Source organism: Mustela putorius, unplaced genomic scaffold, assembly GCF_011764305.1.
Source record: "Mustela putorius furo isolate JIRA1106 unplaced genomic scaffold, ASM1176430v1.1 tig00000578_pilon_pilon_pilon, whole genome shotgun sequence".
NCBI lineage: Eukaryota > Metazoa > Chordata > Mammalia > Carnivora > Mustelidae > Mustela > Mustela putorius.
In genome coordinates this window covers 2,406,720-2,427,278 of record NW_025421422.1, presented here as the reverse complement: position 1 = coordinate 2,427,278, position 20,559 = coordinate 2,406,720, and the positions used below count along the sequence as shown (strand labels likewise).

Here is a 20,559-nt window from a genome sequence, read left to right as displayed (position 1 = left end):
AGACTTTAGGGCCCTGATCTCTTTGGAATCCTGTGCCGTTCCTTGTCACTGTTGTACTCATACCCCATCTCCCTCTGGACTATGGGACTCCTTGAAGGCTAGGACCGCATTTAACTCATCATCATGGTCCTGGTATGCAGCACATAGTAGGGGCTCACTTAGAGTCTGTTGAAGTGAACCGTCTTTTGTAGGGGTCCTAATCTTGTCTCTTCCCCTCTATAGCCTCAGTTTCCCTTAAGTGCAGGGCCCACTACAACCCATTTTGCATGGTGCCTGGGAAGCCACACCATGTCTGGCTCTGGGGGGTGGTCTCAATATGTAGTTAGGGCTGTACCTGGCATTCTCAGGGAAAGAAGCCGTGGGCCTGGAAAGAGACATTCCCGTTTTTTGTTTTTGTTTTTTAATTCAGCTGATGGGTGTCGTGAATGCAGTTTCTGGGCTGCCTGAAGCTAGGCAGGGCTGCCTTCCTGCCTCCCTTCCAGCAACAATGAGTCTTTCCGGGGACCCCAGGCTGCTGCCCCCATCCCTCCACTTGCCTCTCCTCTGCCTCTTCCTGCCTCCTCACCAGCCAGTGCATCCAGGACATGCATGCACGCGTGACCTTCATTTATGCAAAGTAGAGAGGACCAGCCTTCCCAACCAGCCGTCCAAACAGAAAACTGAGAGCTCTCTGGGGCTCTTCCTTGTTGGCCTTGTTGGAATGCCCTTGCTTCTCCTGCTGTACTCCGGTCAAGTGTCACCCCCTCCAGGAGGCCCACCCTGATTGCCTCTCCCCTCCAGGGTCTCCTCTTTGCTCCTGCAGATCTAGAGCTTCCCCCATCTAGGCATTCAACGACTGTTCCTGTGTTTCTCTCCCCAGTCAGGACCAGCGCCAGGCTTAATCTAACAGGTTTTAGAAATGTTGTTCTGCACCCCCAATATTGCCCCTTTCTCTGGATGCACAATGTCTTCATTCATTCATTCGGTAAATGTGGATTGTGTTCCTCCATGATGCCAGCAAGCCAGAGGAACCCAGAGGCAGGGAGAATCTCTGTCCGCCTGGCACTCACTATTGAGTGGGGTGGACAGAGATTCATTAAAAGATCCCCCAAGCTAATAATGCTGGCTGGATGTCCTCGGTGATGAGCATCACTCTACTCAGTCCCAGCGTGAGGAGAACTTCCCGAAGTCAGCTTTTCAGGTAGGACTGGCTGGGGAGGACTTCCCTAAAGATGTGGAAATTGAGCTGAGCGATGGCTGTGCCTCACCTGAGGGAGAGAGGGCATGGGCAGGAAAGAGACTACCCCCCCCCCCAACGCCTGCCAGCTGGGGGCACCGCACCTGTGAAGTTTTGTGAAGGATGGAGGAAGGGCCTGGGAGGCATGGCTGGGCAGAGACAGGGGTGGACATCACCAGGTCTCTAGGACCTGTCAGACTGTGGCAAGGAATTTAATCTTTATTCCCAAACACTGGGCTCTGCCTACATTTTCAGGATGTAGGAAGGGTGGGAGTGGGGAAGGAGGAAGGGAGAATGTGATCTGCTTTGATCCGACTTAGTTCCGGAGTGGGGTGGGGGTGGGGAGGGTAGCAGAACTAGGGAGGGGAAGGAGCCAGGAGAGATTTTGACAGGACCTAGGGATGTGCGTGTGTGCGTGTGTGCGTGTGTGTGTGTGTGTGTGCATATGTACGCACCCCCTGGTGCGGGTCCAAGCTGGGTGAACCCCTCCGGACCTCCCTTCCTCCACCAAAGGAGTAGGCATGACCTCGGTGGTAGGTGGAGGTCCAGTGCTTGGAGGCGGCCCCTTTCTCGGGGCCCCACCTTTGGAGTGACATCAGGTCGCTGCTCCCCGGCCCCTTCTGTCCATTCCCTGTGATTTAAGAGGCATTTTCCTTTTGGGTGATATAGATTCCAAAACGCGGCATCCATCTCCTAGGCCTGGTGAAGCCAGCCTGTCTGAGTTATAGCAGATTGCTTTCTGCGTGCACAAGCGGGGCGGAGGGCACCGTTTTGCTCTCTCTGCTCCCTAGGCCTGGAACATTTGAGCAAACATTCCTGGCTGCTTTGGAAGTTACCAAACCCAAATGAGCTCATCCCAGCCAGAGGTGGGGGCAGCTGGCGAGGGGAGCCTGCCCGGAGCTCACCAGGTGGCCTGGTGGCAAATGTCAGAGGTGGCAGGGCCTCAACTGGGGAAGGAGGGTGAGTGGGGGGAGCCAGGGGAGGGTGGGCCCCACACAGCTGGGGCCTGGTCCAGAGAACCTGGGCTGGGGATGCTGGCCTGCTGCGCCTCCTTGGAGCTGGCTGAGTGTTTGGCCTTGCCAGGCCTCTGGATACAAGCTGGGGGCCTTGGACAGCCCAGCCAGGGGCTGAGAGGGAGCAAAAGTGTGGTCCGGGCACCTCATCAATCCTCCCCAGGCCTGCCCTGTGGGAGCCAGGCCCGCCCTGTAGGAGTAGCAGCGGGTGGCTGTTTATGGAGTGTTAACTATGTGCTAAGTACTCTGTGCTGGGTACCCCCCAAACGGAAGACCCAAGGGATGATTATTCTCCCCATTTGACAGATGAGGACACTGAGGCTCGGAGAGGTAAATTGGCTGCGAGTGGCCACACTTGAGGCCGATCCCGCTTACCTCTGGGCTATCCTGGCCCTCTGCTTACTCACGGAAAAGCTTGCCGAGGAAGAGCTGTTCATACTGTCACGGGCCAAATAGTGATAATTTGTGAACTTTTTCCAAGATCTGACTCCAATCAGCACATTACTGACTCGGCCTAGGCTCTGTTGCCTCACTGGAGTGGGAAGGGCCCTCAAAGCCCACCAGCCCTGGGGTTCACTCCACAAGCTTCAGGGGCAGGGGTGGGGTTCCGGAGTCTGAGCCTTCCCTGGGGAGTTCTCTTTATTCTGCCCCCCAACCCTGGGGTCTTTTGGCCACAGGCAAAGGCTCTTATTTTGAAGGAAATCTCCCCACACTCCTTCCCAAAGCAGTGCACCGTCCTCTAAGTTCCCTTCTGTAAAACGGGTACATGCATAACCCTGCATACTGCTGCCTTAGGAGTTAAAAATAATCTAAGGAGCAGACTCAGCACAGAGGCTGCCGCAGGGAGCACTCAGACCAGGAGAGCACGTTCCTCCTTGTGGGTTGCTAGCCCTCTCTGTCTCCTACATTGACTTCTACTTCTCTCTTGGGGGTTCAACATTGAGATACTCAGTCAATATCATTTCATGGTATTCTCATGGAACACCTCCTTCTTAAAAGATTTTATTTATTTATTAGAGGAAGAGAGAGCGAGAGAGCGAGCATGCGTGTGTATGAGTGGAGGAGGGGCAGAGGGAGAAGCAGACTTCCCTCTGAGCAGGCAGCCACACGCAGGGCTCCGGGGTTTGATCCTAGGACTCTGAAATCAGGACCTGAGTCAAAGGCAGATGCTTTACCAACTGAGATACCCAGGCGGCCCCCTCACAAACATCCTTTGGCATAGTTATGCCGGGACCTGCTTTTTCAGATGAGGAGACTGAGGCACGGAGAGAGGAATGGCCTGTCCAAGGTCATAGATCTCACATCTGGGGGAGGCTCTGAGCCCTGCCAGCCCTGTACCTTCCCTCCGCAGCCGAAAGCTAAGGAAGTCCTAGCCAGCAGCCCCCTGTGGCTGTTGCTGCCACTCACCCACAGAGTCAGGCTTCAGACTCTAGGTCCTCCCAGGAATCCTCTCTGGGAGACAGGTCCTTGGCCCCAGGCGCTGCTGGACCAGGTCTGGGTGACCTTCCCTTTGCCTCGGCCCCCTCTCCCAACCCCACTGGAGACACCACCATGCCACAGCCTCCCCCCAGCAGGGGAGGGTGGGGGAGGAGGGAACAACAGACAAAGTCCTTTGAAAGGCTTTGGCTAATGACCGGCTGGTCCAGTTCTCCCATCATATATGCTTGTTTGGTTCTGTTTATGGAGCTGGTTTGCCAGCTAGATTCTCGGTGGTAATGAGCTCACCTCAATGACGGCTGCTGGGAGAGAATGAAGGGAGGGGTGTGCGTACCATGCTAACTAGATTTGTTGAATAATTATGAACCCCTCCGAACTTTCGCATTTTCTGACTCATTGTGTGCTGTGTGATGCTTCACGCGTGGTGCCTGTTATTTTGCTGAATGAGAACTTTTTCAGAGGGAGGCCCAACTGGGCGATAGAGTCGCCAGGCCCTCAGTTCCAGCCCATGGAGCTGGTTTGAGTTATTTTGGGACTAGGGCCTGGGTTCAGCTTAGAGAATGGAAAATAGAAGCTCAGAGCTGGATGCTGTCTGGAGAAGAGAAAACCTTGTAGACAGAAGGGTTGGCCAAACAGCCTGAGGATCCTACAGCCCAGAGTCTGAGACCAGGCCTGGCCATGGACAAGCTGTATGGGCACCAGCAAGTTTCCAAGGATGATGGAGGCACCTGTCTTCCTCCTAGGATCTTTTTCAAGATTAAATGAAGTCAAGGGGAGTTTCTGTGCTCAGAGAAGAGGCATCTCTTATTAATGCTACTATTCATACTTTCAAGCCATGGTCTCACTTCTGGTCCCCTGGTTCACAGCTGAGCATGTGGGTACTGGCTTGAACTAGGCTCTTGAAAGAGGAGTGTGCCCCAGGGAAGGCCAGGTTTTGAGGACAGCTTGATGCTGGAAGCAGGTTACAGGCTTGGTCCCTGTGTGTTTGGGTCCCTGGGAAGCTGGATGGCTATATGGTGGCAAGAGCTCCTGTCCTGTGTAGGGAGCCCTCCCCAGCCAGGTGAGCTGTGAAGTGGCCCGGTCATATTCAAGGGGAAATTCACTGGCTCTCTTATATTGAAATGCTGTGGTCAGACCCCAGACACCTCTGGGAATAAGTGGTATGCAGAAAGGAGCAGAGAGCAGGGGGACCCCCGATCCAGGCTGGGAGTCTCCAGGGACAGGGGAAGGAGAAGTTTTTCTGGCAAGGTCAGTTCCCTTTCCTCCCCTGGGGAGGCTCAGACCCAGGCCAAGCTGGACAGATGGGACTGGTGGGGGGCTGATCATAAGGTCAAGTCAGTCTTGGTGTAAGTCCGGCTCTGCCCCTTGCTCTCTGGAAACTTGGGGCAAATCCTTTCACCTCTCTGTGCCTCAGTTTCCTCCTGTATAAAAGAGGAAAAATAATAGAACTTACATCACAGGGTAGCTATTCAATATAATATAGGATATAATAAATAATATGTTACATATGATATATATGATATTGTTTGGGCTGGGTGCTTTCCCATGCTTGCAGTCTCCCCACCACCCTTGGAGGCTGGTATTATTATATAGCTGAAAACTGGAGCTCCAGTCCAGGTCTGGTCCACCGTCATGTGATCCGGGGGTGGCAGAACTGGGCTTTGAACTTGGGACATCTTGGACCTGTCCCTCGGTCTCCTCTAGCCGAGGGCTAGGTGGGCCAAGTTCAATTCAACACGGAGCAACATCTGTAGTCACTGGGGTGAAGGGACCCTTGTCTAGGAAAACCAGTGGTTATTGTCTTGCTCTGTGCTCCCTGCCTGGTTACAGACCCTAGGGTTATCCCCCTCCTCAGGCTCTGTTTCCAGGGAAACCAGTGAAGATGACTTTTGGGTGCACCTTGAAAGGCAAAGGAAGCTAAGAGCCTCAGGTCTCCAAGGATCTTTTAAAACCCACCCCTAACGAGGTCACTTGGCTTTGCTTGAAACCCTTTCCTAGCTCCCCAGAACCACATCCAAACTCTCCCACCTGCCTTATGTTCCTCCCAATTCAGGTCCTCCTGACCGTTTGGGCTTTAGATCTGCCTTTCCCTCATCCAGCTCTAAACAAAGTGCTGCCCAAGCCTCCCCCACGCACTCTAATCTGATTTCTCTGCTTGGCAAGTCAGTCCCTTGACCCTGTTCTGGTTGTTAAACTCTTATTCTATCTTCAAAACCCACCTCTGAGAACCCCTTTCTCCCAGATCAGTTATTTTACCTCTTACAGTGTGTAATGTAGTCTATCATACGAGGTTGTTTCTTGGATCTGCCTTGAGAGATAGGACTGGAGCTTCCCCCTTTTCCTAAGTTCTCAGCCTGAGCCCAGTGGCACATGGTAGACACTCAAAAGGACAGATGGAGGACTGGCCTCCGAAAATATCAGGCATCTTACATAGAGAGAGAGAGGAGATGTGGTTGCTTCACAACCGGCAACCTGTGGCTACTTGAGGGTCTCATCCCTTGCAACCTCTAGCCAGGTCCTCTCCTCTGCCTTGGCCATAGCTGGGCCCTCCCAGAGCTTTCAGTCCTGGGTCTCCCTGGCCAGCTGCTGGGCCTGCACCCATTTACACCAGCAAAGTGTGAAGTCGGGGAGGTTATGCTGACCACAAAACAGAAGCATCTTTTCTCTCAAAAGACTGGCTGGTGAGACAAGGCTGGTTTACCAAATCAATCCAGTTTTTCTGGGATCTTTATTTTGCTTTCCTCCTCCCTGGATCCAAGCAGAGAAGAAACAATAATGATAATAATAGAGATAAGAGAGGCCACCTGCTATGCTCTGAGCCTCTCTTTAAGCATCTTCTCCAATCCTTTCACTCCATATGCGCTGGCTGTGATTCCCCTTTGCAATGGGGGAAAACTGAAGCCAAGAGGAGGCAAGTGTTTTGTCCCAGGTTGCACAGCTCAGAAGTGGTGAAGACAAGATTGGAATCTGGCTAGGTCATGCCAAAACTCATACACTCCCCACCACTGACTCAGGAGAGGTAGTCATTGCGTGGATGCTCTACCCTTGGCATTAGGGGAAGCAGGTCCTGTTGGCTGCATAGCAACTTGGGGATGCTGTGGTTCCTGTGAGTTCCTGGGCTCTAAAGGGCATGGGAGTTAAGGGAGAAAAGGCTGAGGCTATAAGTGTGTGTATGTATATGTGTGCCCATTGCTCTCTCCAGTCTGTGTGGGGCAGGGGAACACACAGAGACTAATAATACTCATCATAGCCACAATCATATTAATATTGATAATAACGGCAGTAGTGATGAAGGCAGCTACCATTTTCTGGTATTTACCGTGTTCCCTGCCCTGTGCTAAGGCGTTTACCTGAATGATCACATTTAGGGACAGCAGGCAGTGGTGAAGAGCCAGGGCTCAGGGACAGGTGGGTTGGCTTGGAATCCTAGCTCTGCCACCATTGGACTCTAGGAAAGTCACTTGGCCAGTGTGAGGCTCCATGTCCTCGTCCTGTAAAACGGGTTCAGAACCCCAACCTCGTGGGGGCTCCCATGAGAATGAGATGGGACCTCAGATATAAAGCAATTAGCATTGAGCCTTCCATACCCAGGAGCGGGTGTTCAGATGAGTGCATTATGGAGGTGCATGTGGGCAAGTGTTCCTGTCTTGGTGTTGGGGACCTGAGGGGCAAGGTGTGAGGGCTGTGTGTCTACTAGGTGAAGGGTGTTGAGTATTGATTATTCTGTGTTTTTGTTGAGTAGGGTGTTCACTGGTTGGGGGGGGGGTCTCCCTTTTAAACTGGAGCTCCTAGGGTCGTTCGAATATGCCAGTCTCTCGGTCCCAGGAGGGCGAGTTCTGGTAGCCCTCTGGGGGCCCTTTCAGGCGGTCTCTTCACTTGTCACCAGCTGGGAGCATCCCTCCGCAGCTCTGGGACCCTAGTCCAGTATCTCCTTTCTCCATCCGGGAGGCCCTACTGAATGCCAGTACACGCAGCACCCCTCGAGGACCAGGCCGAAGGAAGGGAAACAGGAAGACGAAGGGTGGACCCTTTGGCTCTAGGCTCTGTGCCAGCGGGCGGGGACTTTGAATTGTCTGAGCGCTAGGGGGCAATGTGTCTGTTCCAAAGAAACCGCGGGCTATCGTTGGTGGAGTGCTCATCCCGGCACACGCAGGGGCGCCCATCCCATGGAGGCATAGTCTCCAGCGTGTCCACAGGCACAGATGGGTCCAGGTGGGCGCCCACTCTCACACTTGCAGAGAAAACAGACACACTTGAGCAGAGACTTGGGCATACAAGGTGTGAGGCAGCCGCATGCCTGGGGCCAACACAGGCAGTCACAGAGAGAGAAATGGGGGTGGGGGTCCACAGCCCTTCCCCCGGGGACACTCAGCGAGATGCCCAGAAGCACATGGACGTACGTCCACAAACACACACGGCTGCCCAGCCACCCCCACTCAGGCCAAGACACAAAGTGCAGGCCCCCTGCCACACACCCACACAACATTCTAGTGTGAAGGAAAGGTGACCCAGACACATCCTGAGCAGAAACCCAGCCAGGCCCCAACACACCCTCTTTTCAGACACTCACACACCTTGTAGACTGAACTCTTGGAAACAGCCCCAGAAAAATACTCCCACATCCCCCCTTCCCCGGAGCACACAGAATTATTCCACAGGAAACCTGCCCAGGTGTTCAGGGGACCCCCACCCCCGTGTGAAGTCATGGCTTAGCCGAGAGCACATCCCAGCCAGGGTCTCCCCAGACTGCAGGTCTGTGGGCCATTCTTCCCACTGCCTGGGCCCACCCAGGCCTCCAGACAGGTCCCAACTTCCCCCATTCCCTCCAGACATACAGGAGACATAATGCTTCTCTCATAGGGCTCCTGAGACATCCCTCTCTCCCAGCACTGATGGCTCTGGACAAGGCGTGCCACCAGCTAGCTGTCACAGGCTTTGCACAGGCCTTTGCCCATGCAGAGTCCTCCTCTGGTGACCATTCCCCCTGCTGGTCCCTTTCCTGACCAGGAGGCGCAGGGTCTCCCTGTCTCTGGCCTGGGTGGGAGTTGGGGGGCCTACCCCCACCCAATGGAGGCCTACCCAGTACCTTTATTTCTTGGTGCCTAAATCAGCCAAGCCCCAGTCTTTTCCGGCTCTCACTTCCTTGTCACTTTGCTAAGTAATAATTTCCATGTCCGATTCCATTTCTTTCTAGTTCTGGAACCTCTAAGCTATCAGCAAGAGGATAGTTCACATGAAAACTAATTACACAAAATCAATATTTAATCACAGACCAACAACCTGATCCTGCAGAAAAATCCTTTTAAAACTCCACCACCCTGTACAAATACTTCTTCCCGATACTTATTTATGGACTCCATTTTTGGTGGGGGTAATTTTCATTTTTAATTTCAAAAAGAAAAAATATCTGTAGACATCCACAACAGGAAGGTCCCAGGAAGGACCTTGGATCTGAGCTGGCTTCCGCTCTCTGAGTTTCAAAGTTGCAGGTTTTTATTGCTTGTTTTCATTTGTATTCTTTTGGGGAGGGGAGTTATTTTCTCCCTCAAGAGACCCTGCTTCCCGCCTCCCCTCCCCCTAAGTGGAACCCATTTTCCTGGCATTTTGGCTCAGGAACACCCAGAGTCTGCTTTCCCAACAGCGACACGGGGGAGCAATGAATCCCTGTGCTCGCAACGTGGTAACTTTTCAACTCCTGCCTGCGACGGTGGAGTGCTTAATCTGAGGTTTTTAAATAAAAAGGGCTCAGGGGTTGGTTTTATTATAACGTTTATTTCATTTCAGATTTCATGCGCAATTTAGCAAACGCTAGACAGACTTGGGTGATAAACACTTTCTTTTGTGGGGGGAAAAGGCATTTTTATACACCATGCTTAATTTTATTTAGATTTAATAGTGATATCGGGGCACTTCAAAGAATGTTCTTTCTTTTTCCCCTCCCCTTCTCCGACGAATGCTGGTTTGCTAGCAAAATCACCTCGTGCTATTTTATGGCAAGGGAAATTACAGGCCTTCTCCCCCTTCCTCCCTTACACGCACTTTAGGGAGGAAAATACACGCAGGCACACAGAATAAACATCTTCTCCACTCTCCATCCCCTCTAAACTCCCAACTTCTAATTGCAAGATAGATTTCAGCCTCAGTGGGGATCAGTAAGATCTAAACATTTTAACTAAGATTATTGGGATAAATATTTCATAAAGAGAAGGGCAGATATTAAATTACTCCTATTGATTTTAGTATCACAACCCAATTCCGTTCCTTGGCCTCTTCAGTTTAATTGATCTCTTAAGGAGGCCAACCTCGCGCCCGCAGAGGGCCTGGGCCTTGGCCCGGGTGTCCGGAGGAGGCTGCTCCCCCGGGCGGGCGCGCCCTTTGCGCACGGGTCTTCTCGAAGCTCCTAGCCGCCTCGCGTCTCTGGCTCGGCGTTCATTCGACGTGCACCCCTCAGTTCCCCTCAAGTAGCCGAATGGTTATGGCTCCTCCGGGCGGAAGCCTGCGACTGAAAACGGGGAGCCCCAGAGTGCGCGGGTAGAGAACAATTGTGCGCGCCCTAGTGAGGAGGAGTGAGCAGGCGCCCGGGCCTTTCGAGCGGAACCCTAACTTCGGGGTTCCCCGTTTGCTTCCACCTCCAGAAAAATCCGAGGGCCGGCTGACTTGGGTGCCACTAGTAGGCAGACAGCGGTGGAGAACCGTGGGTTCGCCCCGGGGTTGAAGCGCAGTTGACTGTTTGCGACTTTCCGTGGCGAGTCCAAGAGCTTTGCTCGGCGACCCTATTGTCTAAGCGCCCCGCACCGCTTACCGCCCACCTCCCCGCCCCCTGCCCAACCCGCAGGTCTCTCTCCAGTTAGGGGTGGGGAGTTGGGAACTGTGTGAGTGGGAAGGGGGTGAACAAAGCCAAGAGCCCACCATTCTCCGCCTGCGCCTCCTCCAGCCCAATGCGCCGGGAGGCCAGGGCGCTTCCCCCAGCGCACTGGCGTCGACCCCGAGGCAAAACCCGCGCGGGGGACCCGGGAGCTAGCGGAGTGCGGGTTCATGGCGAGGGCCTCGGCAGCCAGCAACCAGGACCACCTTAAGAGCGAGCCCCGCCCCGGGCCCGGAGCTCGGGCTGCGCTGATTGGTGCAAATGTAATGGCTGAAATTGATTGCTGAAATGCAAAACTTGTTGCTGCTTCTCCCGGCGCTGGGCGAGAGGCAGACACCGAGAGGGGAGCCGAGACCCTCGGAACGCCCCACGCAGAGCCCCCCCGCCAGCCAGCAGAGGGGTGCGCGGACCCCCCCAGGACTGCCCCCGCCCCCCCCCCCATTCCGGGCTCCTAGAGCGTAGCCGGAACGCCTCAACCCGCTCGCCTAGCCTGGCCCCCCAACCCGCGTATGCCCCCCTCCTCGGGTCCGAGGGGGACTCGTGAAGCACCTCGGCTTGGAGGCAGGGAACCCGAGCTTCGGAGCGACCCAACCTCTCGACTCGCTGCCCGCCCGCGCCTGGAAGCGGGCGCGGAGACCCCGCGAACTCAGAGACCGAACAGACAAGGACAGAAGCGGCAGGCGGCGGACGTGGCCGCGAAGCGGCGCGCCGGGGTGCAGCGCACCCGCCGCGGAGCAGGGGAACCGCGCCTTCCCTCAAACCTGGGCTCCAACCCCGGGCGCCTGCTGCCTCCCCAGCCCAGCTGCGCCCTCGGCTCAGGGCCCGCACCCGTGATGCCGAGCGGAGCCTCCAGCCTTCCGACCCGCTGAAGAAGCAGTAGCCGCTTGCTCGGGGCCGACGGAGACTGTGCGAGCGGACAGTGCTCGGCGGAGGCTCGGGCTGCGGAGCGCGGGGACTCCGGGGGGAGGGGGGAGGGACCGTTCTGTCCATGCCTGGGCGCCAGCCACGGCTTTGAAAGGTCTCCCTGCTCGGCCCCTTAGCAGCTCCGCCACGGACTCCGGGAGGCTTCGGGAGACGTCCTGGGGCTTCCCACCCGACCCGATCGGACTTAAGAAGGTGATCGCTCTGCTCTCCCTTCCTTCCCGCCTCCTTCCCCCGACTTAACTTTTTGTCTCCACTCGCCCGCAGCTCCGTCCCCTCCGCGCAAACCCACCCGCGGCTGTACCAACCGCTGGGGCATGGGCCCCCCAACACGGCTCCCCGAGGCCCCGCGGCACCGCAAGATGTGAGAGGCCCGGGTCCGGCAGAGCCAGAGCTTCGGGAGAGGAGCTGATAACCCCCAGCCTCCACACGCCAGGAGAGGTGGCGGTGTGCACTGCACCCCCGCGGTGCTGAGCGTCCCAGAGCGCCCAACCCTGGGCCGGAACGTTTAGCTGGCCCGAGGCGCGCCGCGGAGAGCAGGCTGTCATGCCCTATTGATCCCCCCGCCCCCTGCCAAGTATGTTTGGGCTGGACCAATTCGAGCCCCAGATCAACAGCAGGAACGCTGGCCAGGGCGAGAGGAACTTTAACGAGGCCGGACTTAGCATGAATGCCCACTTTAAGGCCCCGGCTTTCCACGCGGGGGGACCCCCTGGCCCCGTGGACCCTGCCATGAGCGCGCTGGGCGAGCCCCCGATCTTGAGCATGAACATGGAGCCTTACGGCTTCCACGCGCGTGGCCACTCGGAGTTGCACGCGGGGGGGCTGCAGGCGCAGCCGGTGCACGGATTCTTTGGAGGCCAGCAGCCGCACCACGGCCACCCGGGAGGCCACCACCCCCACCAACATCACCCCCACTTTGGGGGCAACTTCGGTGGCCCGGACCCAGGGGCCTCATGCCTGCACGGGGGTCGCCTACTTGGCTATGGCGGCGCCGCCGGCGGCCTGGGCAGCCAGCCGCCCTTCGCGGAGGGTTATGACCACATGGCGGAGAGCCAGGGGCCCGAGAGCTTCGGCCCGCAGCGACCCGGGAACCTCCCGGACTTCCACAGTTCGGGCGCCTCGGGTCATGCGGTGCCGGCCCCATGCTTGCCGCTGGACCAGAGCCCTAACCGAGCCGCCTCCTTTCACGGCCTGCCCACCTCCAGCGGCTCCGATTCCCACAGTCTGGAGCCTCGAAGGGTGGCGAACCAAGGTGCCGTCGACTCGCTGGAATACAATTACCCTGGCGAGGCGCCCTCGGGACATTTCGACTTGTTTTCGCCCTCTGATTCCGAGGGGCAGCTGCCTCATTATGCGGCGGGGCGCCAGGTTCCCGGCAGCTCTTTCCCGGGTGCCTCGGCCATGCCCAGAGCTGCAGGCATGGTGGGCTTATCCAAAATGCACGCGCAGCAGCAGCAGCAGCAGCAGCACCAGCAGCAGCAGCAGCAGCACCAGCAGCAGCAGCAGCAGCAGCAGCAGCAGCAGCAGCAGCAGCAGCAGCAGCAGCAGCAGCAGCAGCAGCAGCAGCACGGCGTGTTCTTCGAGAGGTTCAGCGGGGCCCGCAAGTTGCCCGTGGGGCTGGAGCCGGGAGTAGGTTCCAGGCACCCGTTGATGCAGCCTCCCCAGCAGGCCCCACCGCCCCCTCCGCAGCAGCCCCCGCAGCCGCCGCAGCAACCCCAGCCGCAGCCGCCGCCGCCGCCGCCGCCACCCGGGCTTCTGGTCCGACAAAATTCGTGCCCGCCTGCGCTCCCGCGGCCCCAGCAGGGCGAGGCGGGCACGCCCAGCGGCGGCCTGCAGGACGGGGGCCCCATGCTGCCCAGTCAGCACGCACAGTTCGAGTACCCCATCCATCGGCTGGAGAACCGGAACATGCACCCGTATTCGGAGCCCGTGTTCAACATGCAGCACCCCCATCCCCAGCAGGCGCCCAACCAGCGGCTGCAGCATTTTGACGCGCCCCCCTACATGAATGTGGCCAAGAGGCCGCGCTTTGACTTCCCGGGCAGCGCGGGAATGGACCGCTGCGCTTCGTGGAACGGCAACATGCACAACGGCGCGCTGGACAACCACCTCTCGCCCTCCGCCTATTCGGGCCTACCGGGCGAGTTCACGCCGCCTGTGCCCGATAGCTTCCCCTCAGGGCCACCCCTGCAGCATCCTGCCCCGGACCACCAGTCCCTGCAGCAGCAGCAGCAGCAGCAGCAGCAGCAGCAGCAGCAGCAACAGCAGCAGCAGCAGCAGCAGCAGCAGCAGCAGCGCCAAAACGCGGCCCTCATGATTAAGCAGATGGCGTCGCGGAATCAGCAGCAGAGGCTGCGCCAGCCCAACCTGGCCCAGCTAGGCCACCCTGGGGACGTGGGCCAGGGCGGCCTGGTACACAGCGGCCCGGTTGGCGGCTTGGGCCAGCCTAACTTTGAGCGCGAAAGCGCCGGCGCGGGCGCGGGGCGCCTGGGCACTTTCGAGCAGCAGGCGCCTCACTTGGCTCAGGAGAGCGCGTGGTTCCCAGGGCCGCACCCGCCGCCGGGGGACCTGCTGCCCCGTAGGATGGGTGGCTCAGGCCTGCCGGCTGACTGCGGCCCGCACGACCAGGGCCTGGCGCCTCCCCCTCCCCCCGGTGGTTCCGGAGTGCTGTTCCGTGGCCCTCTGCAGGAGCCGCTGAGGATGCCCGGAGAGGGCCACGTGCCCGCGTTGCCCTCCCCCGGCCTGCAGTTCGGCGGCAGCCTGGCGGGTCTGGGCCAACTGCAGTCGCCAGGGGCTGGGGTGGGACTGCCCAGCGCTCCCTCGGAGCGCCGACCCCCGCCGCCGGATTTCACCGCACCAGCGCTCGGGGGCCAGCCTGGCTTCCCATTCAGCGCGGCGAACCGGCAGGCCACGCCGCACAGCGGCCCAGGCGTGAACTCGCCGCCGAGCGCGGGCGGGGGCGGCGGCAGCACGGGCGGTGGCAGCGGAGGGGGCGCCTACCCGCCGCAGCCTGATTTCCAGTCCAGCCAGCGCACCTCGGCCAGTAAGCTGGGCGCGCTGTCGCTGGGTTCCTTCAACAAGCCCAGCTCCAAGGACAACCTGTTCGGCCAGAGCTGCCTGGCTGCACTCTCCACCGCCTGCCAGAACATGATCGCCAGCCTCGGGGCCCCCAACCTCAACGTGACCTTTAACAAGAAGAACCCGCCCGAGGGCAAGAGGAAACTGAGCCAGAACGAGACCGACGGCACCGCTGTGGCCGGCAACCCGGGCTCGGATTACTTCCCCGGAGGGACTGCCTCTGGGGCCCCAGGGCCTGGAGGCCCGTCGGGGACTAGTAACAGCGGCTCCAAAGCCCCAGGGCCGCCCAACCCGCCTGCCCAGGGGGACGGCACCAGCCTCTCCCCAAACTACACCTTGGAGTCCACGTCTGGGAACGATGGCAAGCCGGTCCCCGGGGGCGGCGGCCGGGGACGGGGTCGAAGAAAAAGGGACAGTGGTCACGTGAGCCCTGGGACCTTTTTCGACAAGTATTCGGCAGCGCCAGACAGTGGGGGCGCACCTGGGGTGAGCCCAGGGCAGCAGCAGGCACCGGGCGCAGCCGTCGGGGGAAGCTCCACCAGCGAGGCTCGAGGGGCTCCTACGCCTCACGAGAAAGCGCTCACGTCACCGTCGTGGGGGAAGGGGGCCGAGTTGCTCCTGGGGGACCAGCAGGACCTCATGGCTTCCCTGGACGGCGGGGCCAAGTCGGACGGTAGTTCGCCGCACGTGGGCGAGTTTGCCTCGGACGAAGTGAGCACCAGTTACGCCAACGAGGACGAGGTGTCATCCAGCTCCGACAACCCCCCAGCCCTGGCCAAAGCGAGTAGGAGCCCCCTGGTGACAGGCTCGCCCAAACTCCCTCCGCGTGGGGTGGGCGCTGGGGAGCATGGACCGAAGGCGCCCCCGCCCCCCCTCGGCCTGGGCATCATGTCTACCTCTACCTCCACCCCTGACAGCTATGGCAGCGGGGGCGCGGGCCACCCTGGCACGCCGGGCCTGGAGCAGGTCCGGACCCCAACGAGCAGCGGCGGCGCACCACCCCCGGATGAGATCCACCCCCTGGAGATCCTCCAGGCGCAGATCCAGCTGCAGAGGCAGCAGTTCAGCATCTCTGAGGACCAGCCCCTGGGGCTCAAGGGTGGCAAGAAGGGTGAGTGCACCGTTGGGTCCTCTGGTGCGCAGAATGGTGACAGTGAGCTGGGCAGCTGCTGCTCTGAGGCGGTTAAGAGCGCCATGAGCACCATCGACCTGGACTCGCTAATGGCAGAGCACAGCGCCACCTGGTACATGCCTGGCGACAAGGCCTTGGTGGACGGCGCAGACGACGACAAGACGCTGGCGCCTTGGGAGAAGGCCAAACCCCAGAACCCCAACAGCAAAGAAGGTATATGCCCTTGTTCCCATCTCATCTCCCCCCGGAGGCCAACCCCCCACTGCAGGCCTTAGCCTAGCCTTGAGTGGTCCATTGGAGGGGATGATCCCTTGGGGTTAGGAGGAGCCCCAGGCTCTCTTAATGCCCAGCTCAGGGGTGGACACCATCCCTTTGGTTACAGCAAGGACTCTGCGGGCAGATCCCCCCACTTCCATCCCCCACCCTTCCCCACCAGGTACTGCTATCAGGTGGATTCTATTTCCACACTGAGGCCGGAACTTTGATGGCAGCCCTGTGGGCATTATCTCAGGGTCCCTTTACCAAGTTTCAGCTGAGTTGCTGGGTGCTCAGAGGACAAGCCCAGGCCCTTTCCTTTCATACCAAGACCACTCCTCACGCTTAACACTCGGGCTGGTTCTACTTTGTGGGAGTTGTGTGCCTGCCTCTACCCCCCCGCCCCCACTTTCCTGGCAGGACACCTGGGAAGTTGTGTTAATAACCTTCCCACCTTATCCTAGGCAGCCAACCTCCAGCTTGAGTTTCCTTCCATGTGCCAGCATCTTTAGGAAAAAAAAGTTACCAGGCGCTGGTGTCAGCAGCATCACTCCAAGGCAATGCCTAATTTGACATTTGTTCCTAATGAATAGCTGTTTTGTCTCTTCTTAACTATTAAGGTTTCATGGAAACCTGGAGACCTGTCTGGTTGTAGGAGGCAGGCAGGCTTTTCCTGGTTGCATCTCCTTGACATTCGGGTTGGGGGGTTGCTGGGGCTGGGGTGGAGTCTGCTTGGCGGAGACCGGACGACTCAGCTGCGGCATCGTCTGTGTATGGGGTTATGGATATATAGTCTTAAGACACAAAGGACCCGCGTTTGTCAATATCTCGCCTGGCTTTGGTGACAGATGTCTGGTCCCAGCTCTTGTTTGCATTCTAAGCACTCCCTTCCCAACCGGGCCTGGAGGCCTTTAAGGTGGGTGGGGTGGGGGTTAGTAAAGGGACAGCCATTGCAAGTTAAAGTCATAACAATTTTGTCTTTACATCGTAAGAGGATGGGACTGCAGTAGATAACCGTTTCATTTTAACAGGCCCTTTCTTTTTTCCACACATAATTGCTTCTTAAAATTAATATCATACATCTCCCCTCACTAACCCCCCAGCCCCCACAATTCCTACCTTTTTCTTTTAAACCCTTGATGCCTTCCCTAGGTTTGGGGCGGGGGGGGGGGGTTGCTGACTATTACCATGGAACCAGCGGCTGCCCATTGAACCTGTCTTTAAAAAACAGACATCCTTTGATTCTTGCTCTCTCTTAGAGTTCTTCCTCTCTGTCTTCTTTGGCCTGGGCCTCCTGCCCCTGAGTTTAAGGTGCGGGTAGGTTTTAGGAGAATGGGCTGGAGGAGGAGGAAGAAGAAGGAGTGGGGAGGGGAAGCGTGGCCCCCGGACTTGGGTGGCTCAGAACTCCGGGCTTTCACCGCTGCCTGCCGTCCTGGGTAGGTCGTCCTGGATAGCGTTCCCGCTTAGGTTTTTCTAATTCATGAATGCGGCCTCCCCGCTTTTCTCTTTGTTCACCTACTGCCCAGCCTGGGACGCTGCTCTCTCATTTGATGCCTGCTGCTTAGCATGCACGGCAGACCCTGCGGCCAACATCAGCATTCTCCGGGCTTCTCCCAGGCAAGGCCATAAATTGGTTAGTTTGGGACCCTCTGCTTCTTCTCCCTGGTTTCCCCCCCCCTTCCTTTTTAAAATGGACTTGGACATAGCATCCTGTTTGCCCAGCTCTTGGCCACCCTCCCCACCCCAGTCTCTTTTATTTTCTTGTACACAACATCTCGATCCTACCCCGATCGATAGCCGGTTAGCACAAATCCCAGCCCCTGTCACTTCTACCTGGCTTGGCCAGGCTGCCCCTCCCCCGCCCCTCCAGCCCTCCCCCTTCCCCGTAATTAAGAACATATTGGCCAAAATAGGGTGAGAAAAGTTTCTTAAGAGCCCCTGATTTCGAGAATTAATATAGCAAAACCAGTAGCCCTCGGCCTGTGTGCCTTCTGAAGGTCCTTCATAGATGAGGTCCGGAGGAGTCGAGTGGTTTTAAGATTTTTTTAAAAGGTGTCACAGAGCCCTGTTGCCAGGGGTCCCCCTAACCTTCCTTCCTGGAAGGAAAAAAAAAAAGATGCAGCCTGTGAATGAAGAGAGGTCATTAAAGATACGTTTTGTTTTGTTTTGTTTGTTTCATTATCACAGTCAGAGGAGCGAAAATATTTTTTTGGAAGCAGATGCTAGTCACTTGAGGGTTGATTCGCCCTGTAAGCTAAAGGCAGCCCTCCCTTGCCCAAGGGGGAGGACAGGGGTGGGGGGACGGGGACTTCTTTCGGGACTGGGACGGGCTGCGGGGCTGGCCTCCTTAGCAGCCTCGCAGGGACACCCACTTGACCTCCTTTGTTTTCCATTCTGTGATGTGGGAAGGGCAGTTTCCTAGATAAAGCCCCGAATTGAGGTCACTCACAGCTTCGGCAGCCTTGGGGCTGCTAGTTAAGGCTTTATAAGGTATCTGCATCAGATTCCTGCTCCCTTACTGGTAGTAAATAAGGATGATTAAACTTTTCATTATGATAACACCCTGCAGTTCCATCTGTACATGTTGTATAAATAGGTGCACAGAGCCTTCAACAGCCCCCCGAGTCCCCTGGCTGAAAATCAGTGAAGTGTGCCACTTCAAAATAGAGGCGAAAAAAAAATTTTAAAGTACAACGTTCTGCTTGTCCTTAAACACATGCCCCATGGGCCCATCGGCCACGAAACGGGGTGTCCAGCCGCTTTGAACATCGCTTCTGGAGGTCCCAGCCCCCAGCCAGCCCCTTCCCTCCCACCCCCTTTCAGGCAAAGCCCGTTTTTATAATGATATTTTATTTTGTCACGCCGTAAAACATGCCAGTACTAATGTGATTAAATATTAACACCGTTTCTGAAATTCTTCGCTCCGATGACAAAGTACTAGTCGGTATTTAACAAAATGATCTGTGCTCGGATTGGTGAGAACGGATCAGTCTTCAGACCCGCACAAGCCGTGTAGTCGGTGGGACGTGCCCAGATTGTCTTATGGGGTTTAGATGTCCTTTGGAGGGGAGGGAACTCAAATGGCAAGTTGTAGTTCTGGCAAAGGCCAGGCCCGAATCATGTGTGATGATGATTTTTTTTTTTTTTTTTTAAACCAGGTAAGCGGGCTTCTCCAAATTTTGCTTCTCCTGACTTCTTAACCCATCCAACAACTTTTATATAATGAAACTCCTCATCTCCTCTTGAGGTTCTGTTTGCACAAAGTTGGGGGCGGGGGTGGGAAAGGGTGAAATTGTGCGGAGGGCTGGGGAGGGCAGAAAAACCAGCCTGAGTTTGGCCCTCTTCAGACATCTGTTAGATCAGCAAGGACAACACGGGTTTGAGAGGAGTTGGCAAGATCGTCCACTGATCTTGGTAATAGGTGTGTGGCTGCGGAGGAATTCCAAAGCAGAGAAGGAGGGAAAATGAGGAATTGTAGATAAGGGGGTATTCAGTCTGAAAAAGACCGTTTAGCCCCCTCCTGTCCCTGACGGTTTTCAAAACTTGAATTAACTGTTTTCCTTACTAAGTTGATCTTGCCAAACTTCCACTCCGTGGCTTGCTCTCTGTCCTGAAATCTGGAGTGGTCCAGAAACGTTCCTTCGCACACATCGAAATAGAAGAGGGCTCCATGTACACTGTGCATGCAATCCTGCCCTTTTTGGAAGTATGATATTTTTACAGTAATGCGGGAGAAATTTTTGGAATTTTATCCCTCTCGGAATGTGCCGGTCGGAACTCAGTAAGCAGTACTGAGAAAGAGTGGGCAGGCAGCATTTGGACACTGGGTTTCCTTAGACGTGGGGGCAGGCTTGGGGGAGGAGGGAGGCCCCAGTGCTCTTTTCTGAGTAGTTTCCCCCACTCCTCACGGCGGCGTGGAGAAAATTTTTTCGGCTCACTCAGGCTTGTTTCGGGAAGGCAAGGAGCCTTGCCTTCCCGTTTTCCTGCGAAATCACCCAGCATGGGTTGCATGCCTTCCTGTGACTTTTGCCCACCCCCCCCAAGATGTAACCCAAAACTTTGCAGGTGTTAATCAGGGGCAATGTAAACAGATAGGAGCCCCCTTTGTAGAGCTGACACTCTGGCCTGCTTGCTCCCTGGCTAGTTCTGGATGCACTACTACTGTTCTTTGGTGCTTGTTTCATATTTCATGGTTGTAATAAACCCGTCTCCTTTGCCCGCCTCCCGTCATAAAACCCCAACCTAGCGTACATCTGCAATTATACATTTCTACTAAATATTAATAAAGGACAGGGATTTTTGAGGGTTTGAAGCTTATCGGTGTTGAACTTGTTAATGGCTTCCACCCTGGATTTTTCTGACTGTTTTGATTTTAAGTAGCTGCTGCCTTCTGATATATCTGTGTTGACCCATGTTCATAGTTGCACATATATATGTGAATATATAAATAGATACAATTTTTGTAGATCCAAGGGCTTTCCTCAAGGATTGCTTTCTTTAATATCAAGTCATTTACATTTCTTGTGGGGCCCTTCAGACCGGAAGTAAGGAGCTGTTGAAATGTACTTCTGTTTTACCGAGGTTTCTAGGAAGGGAGTGAGGGCTGGTAAATCTAATAGCTCTTTCTAGCAATGAAATT

At 56.5% G+C, this 20,559-nt stretch overlaps 1 protein-coding gene across 2 annotated transcripts in view; it reads left to right on the top strand.

The window, feature by feature from the left end:
- The first annotated feature begins 10,807 nt into the window (after positions 1 to 10,807).
- MN1 (MN1 proto-oncogene, transcriptional regulator) overlaps positions 10,808 to 20,559 on the top strand; it is a 47,556-nt gene continuing 37,804 nt past the window's right edge. The window contains exon 1 of one of the 2 annotated variants that reach the window (XM_045081496.1): positions 10,808 to 15,878. In XM_045081496.1, the coding sequence (XP_044937431.1) occupies positions 12,032 to 15,878 (3,847 nt within the window). In that variant the 5' untranslated portion in view covers positions 10,808 to 12,031. The remainder of the gene's footprint in view (positions 15,879 to 20,559) is intronic. The other variant, XM_045081495.1, reaches the window with a different exon arrangement.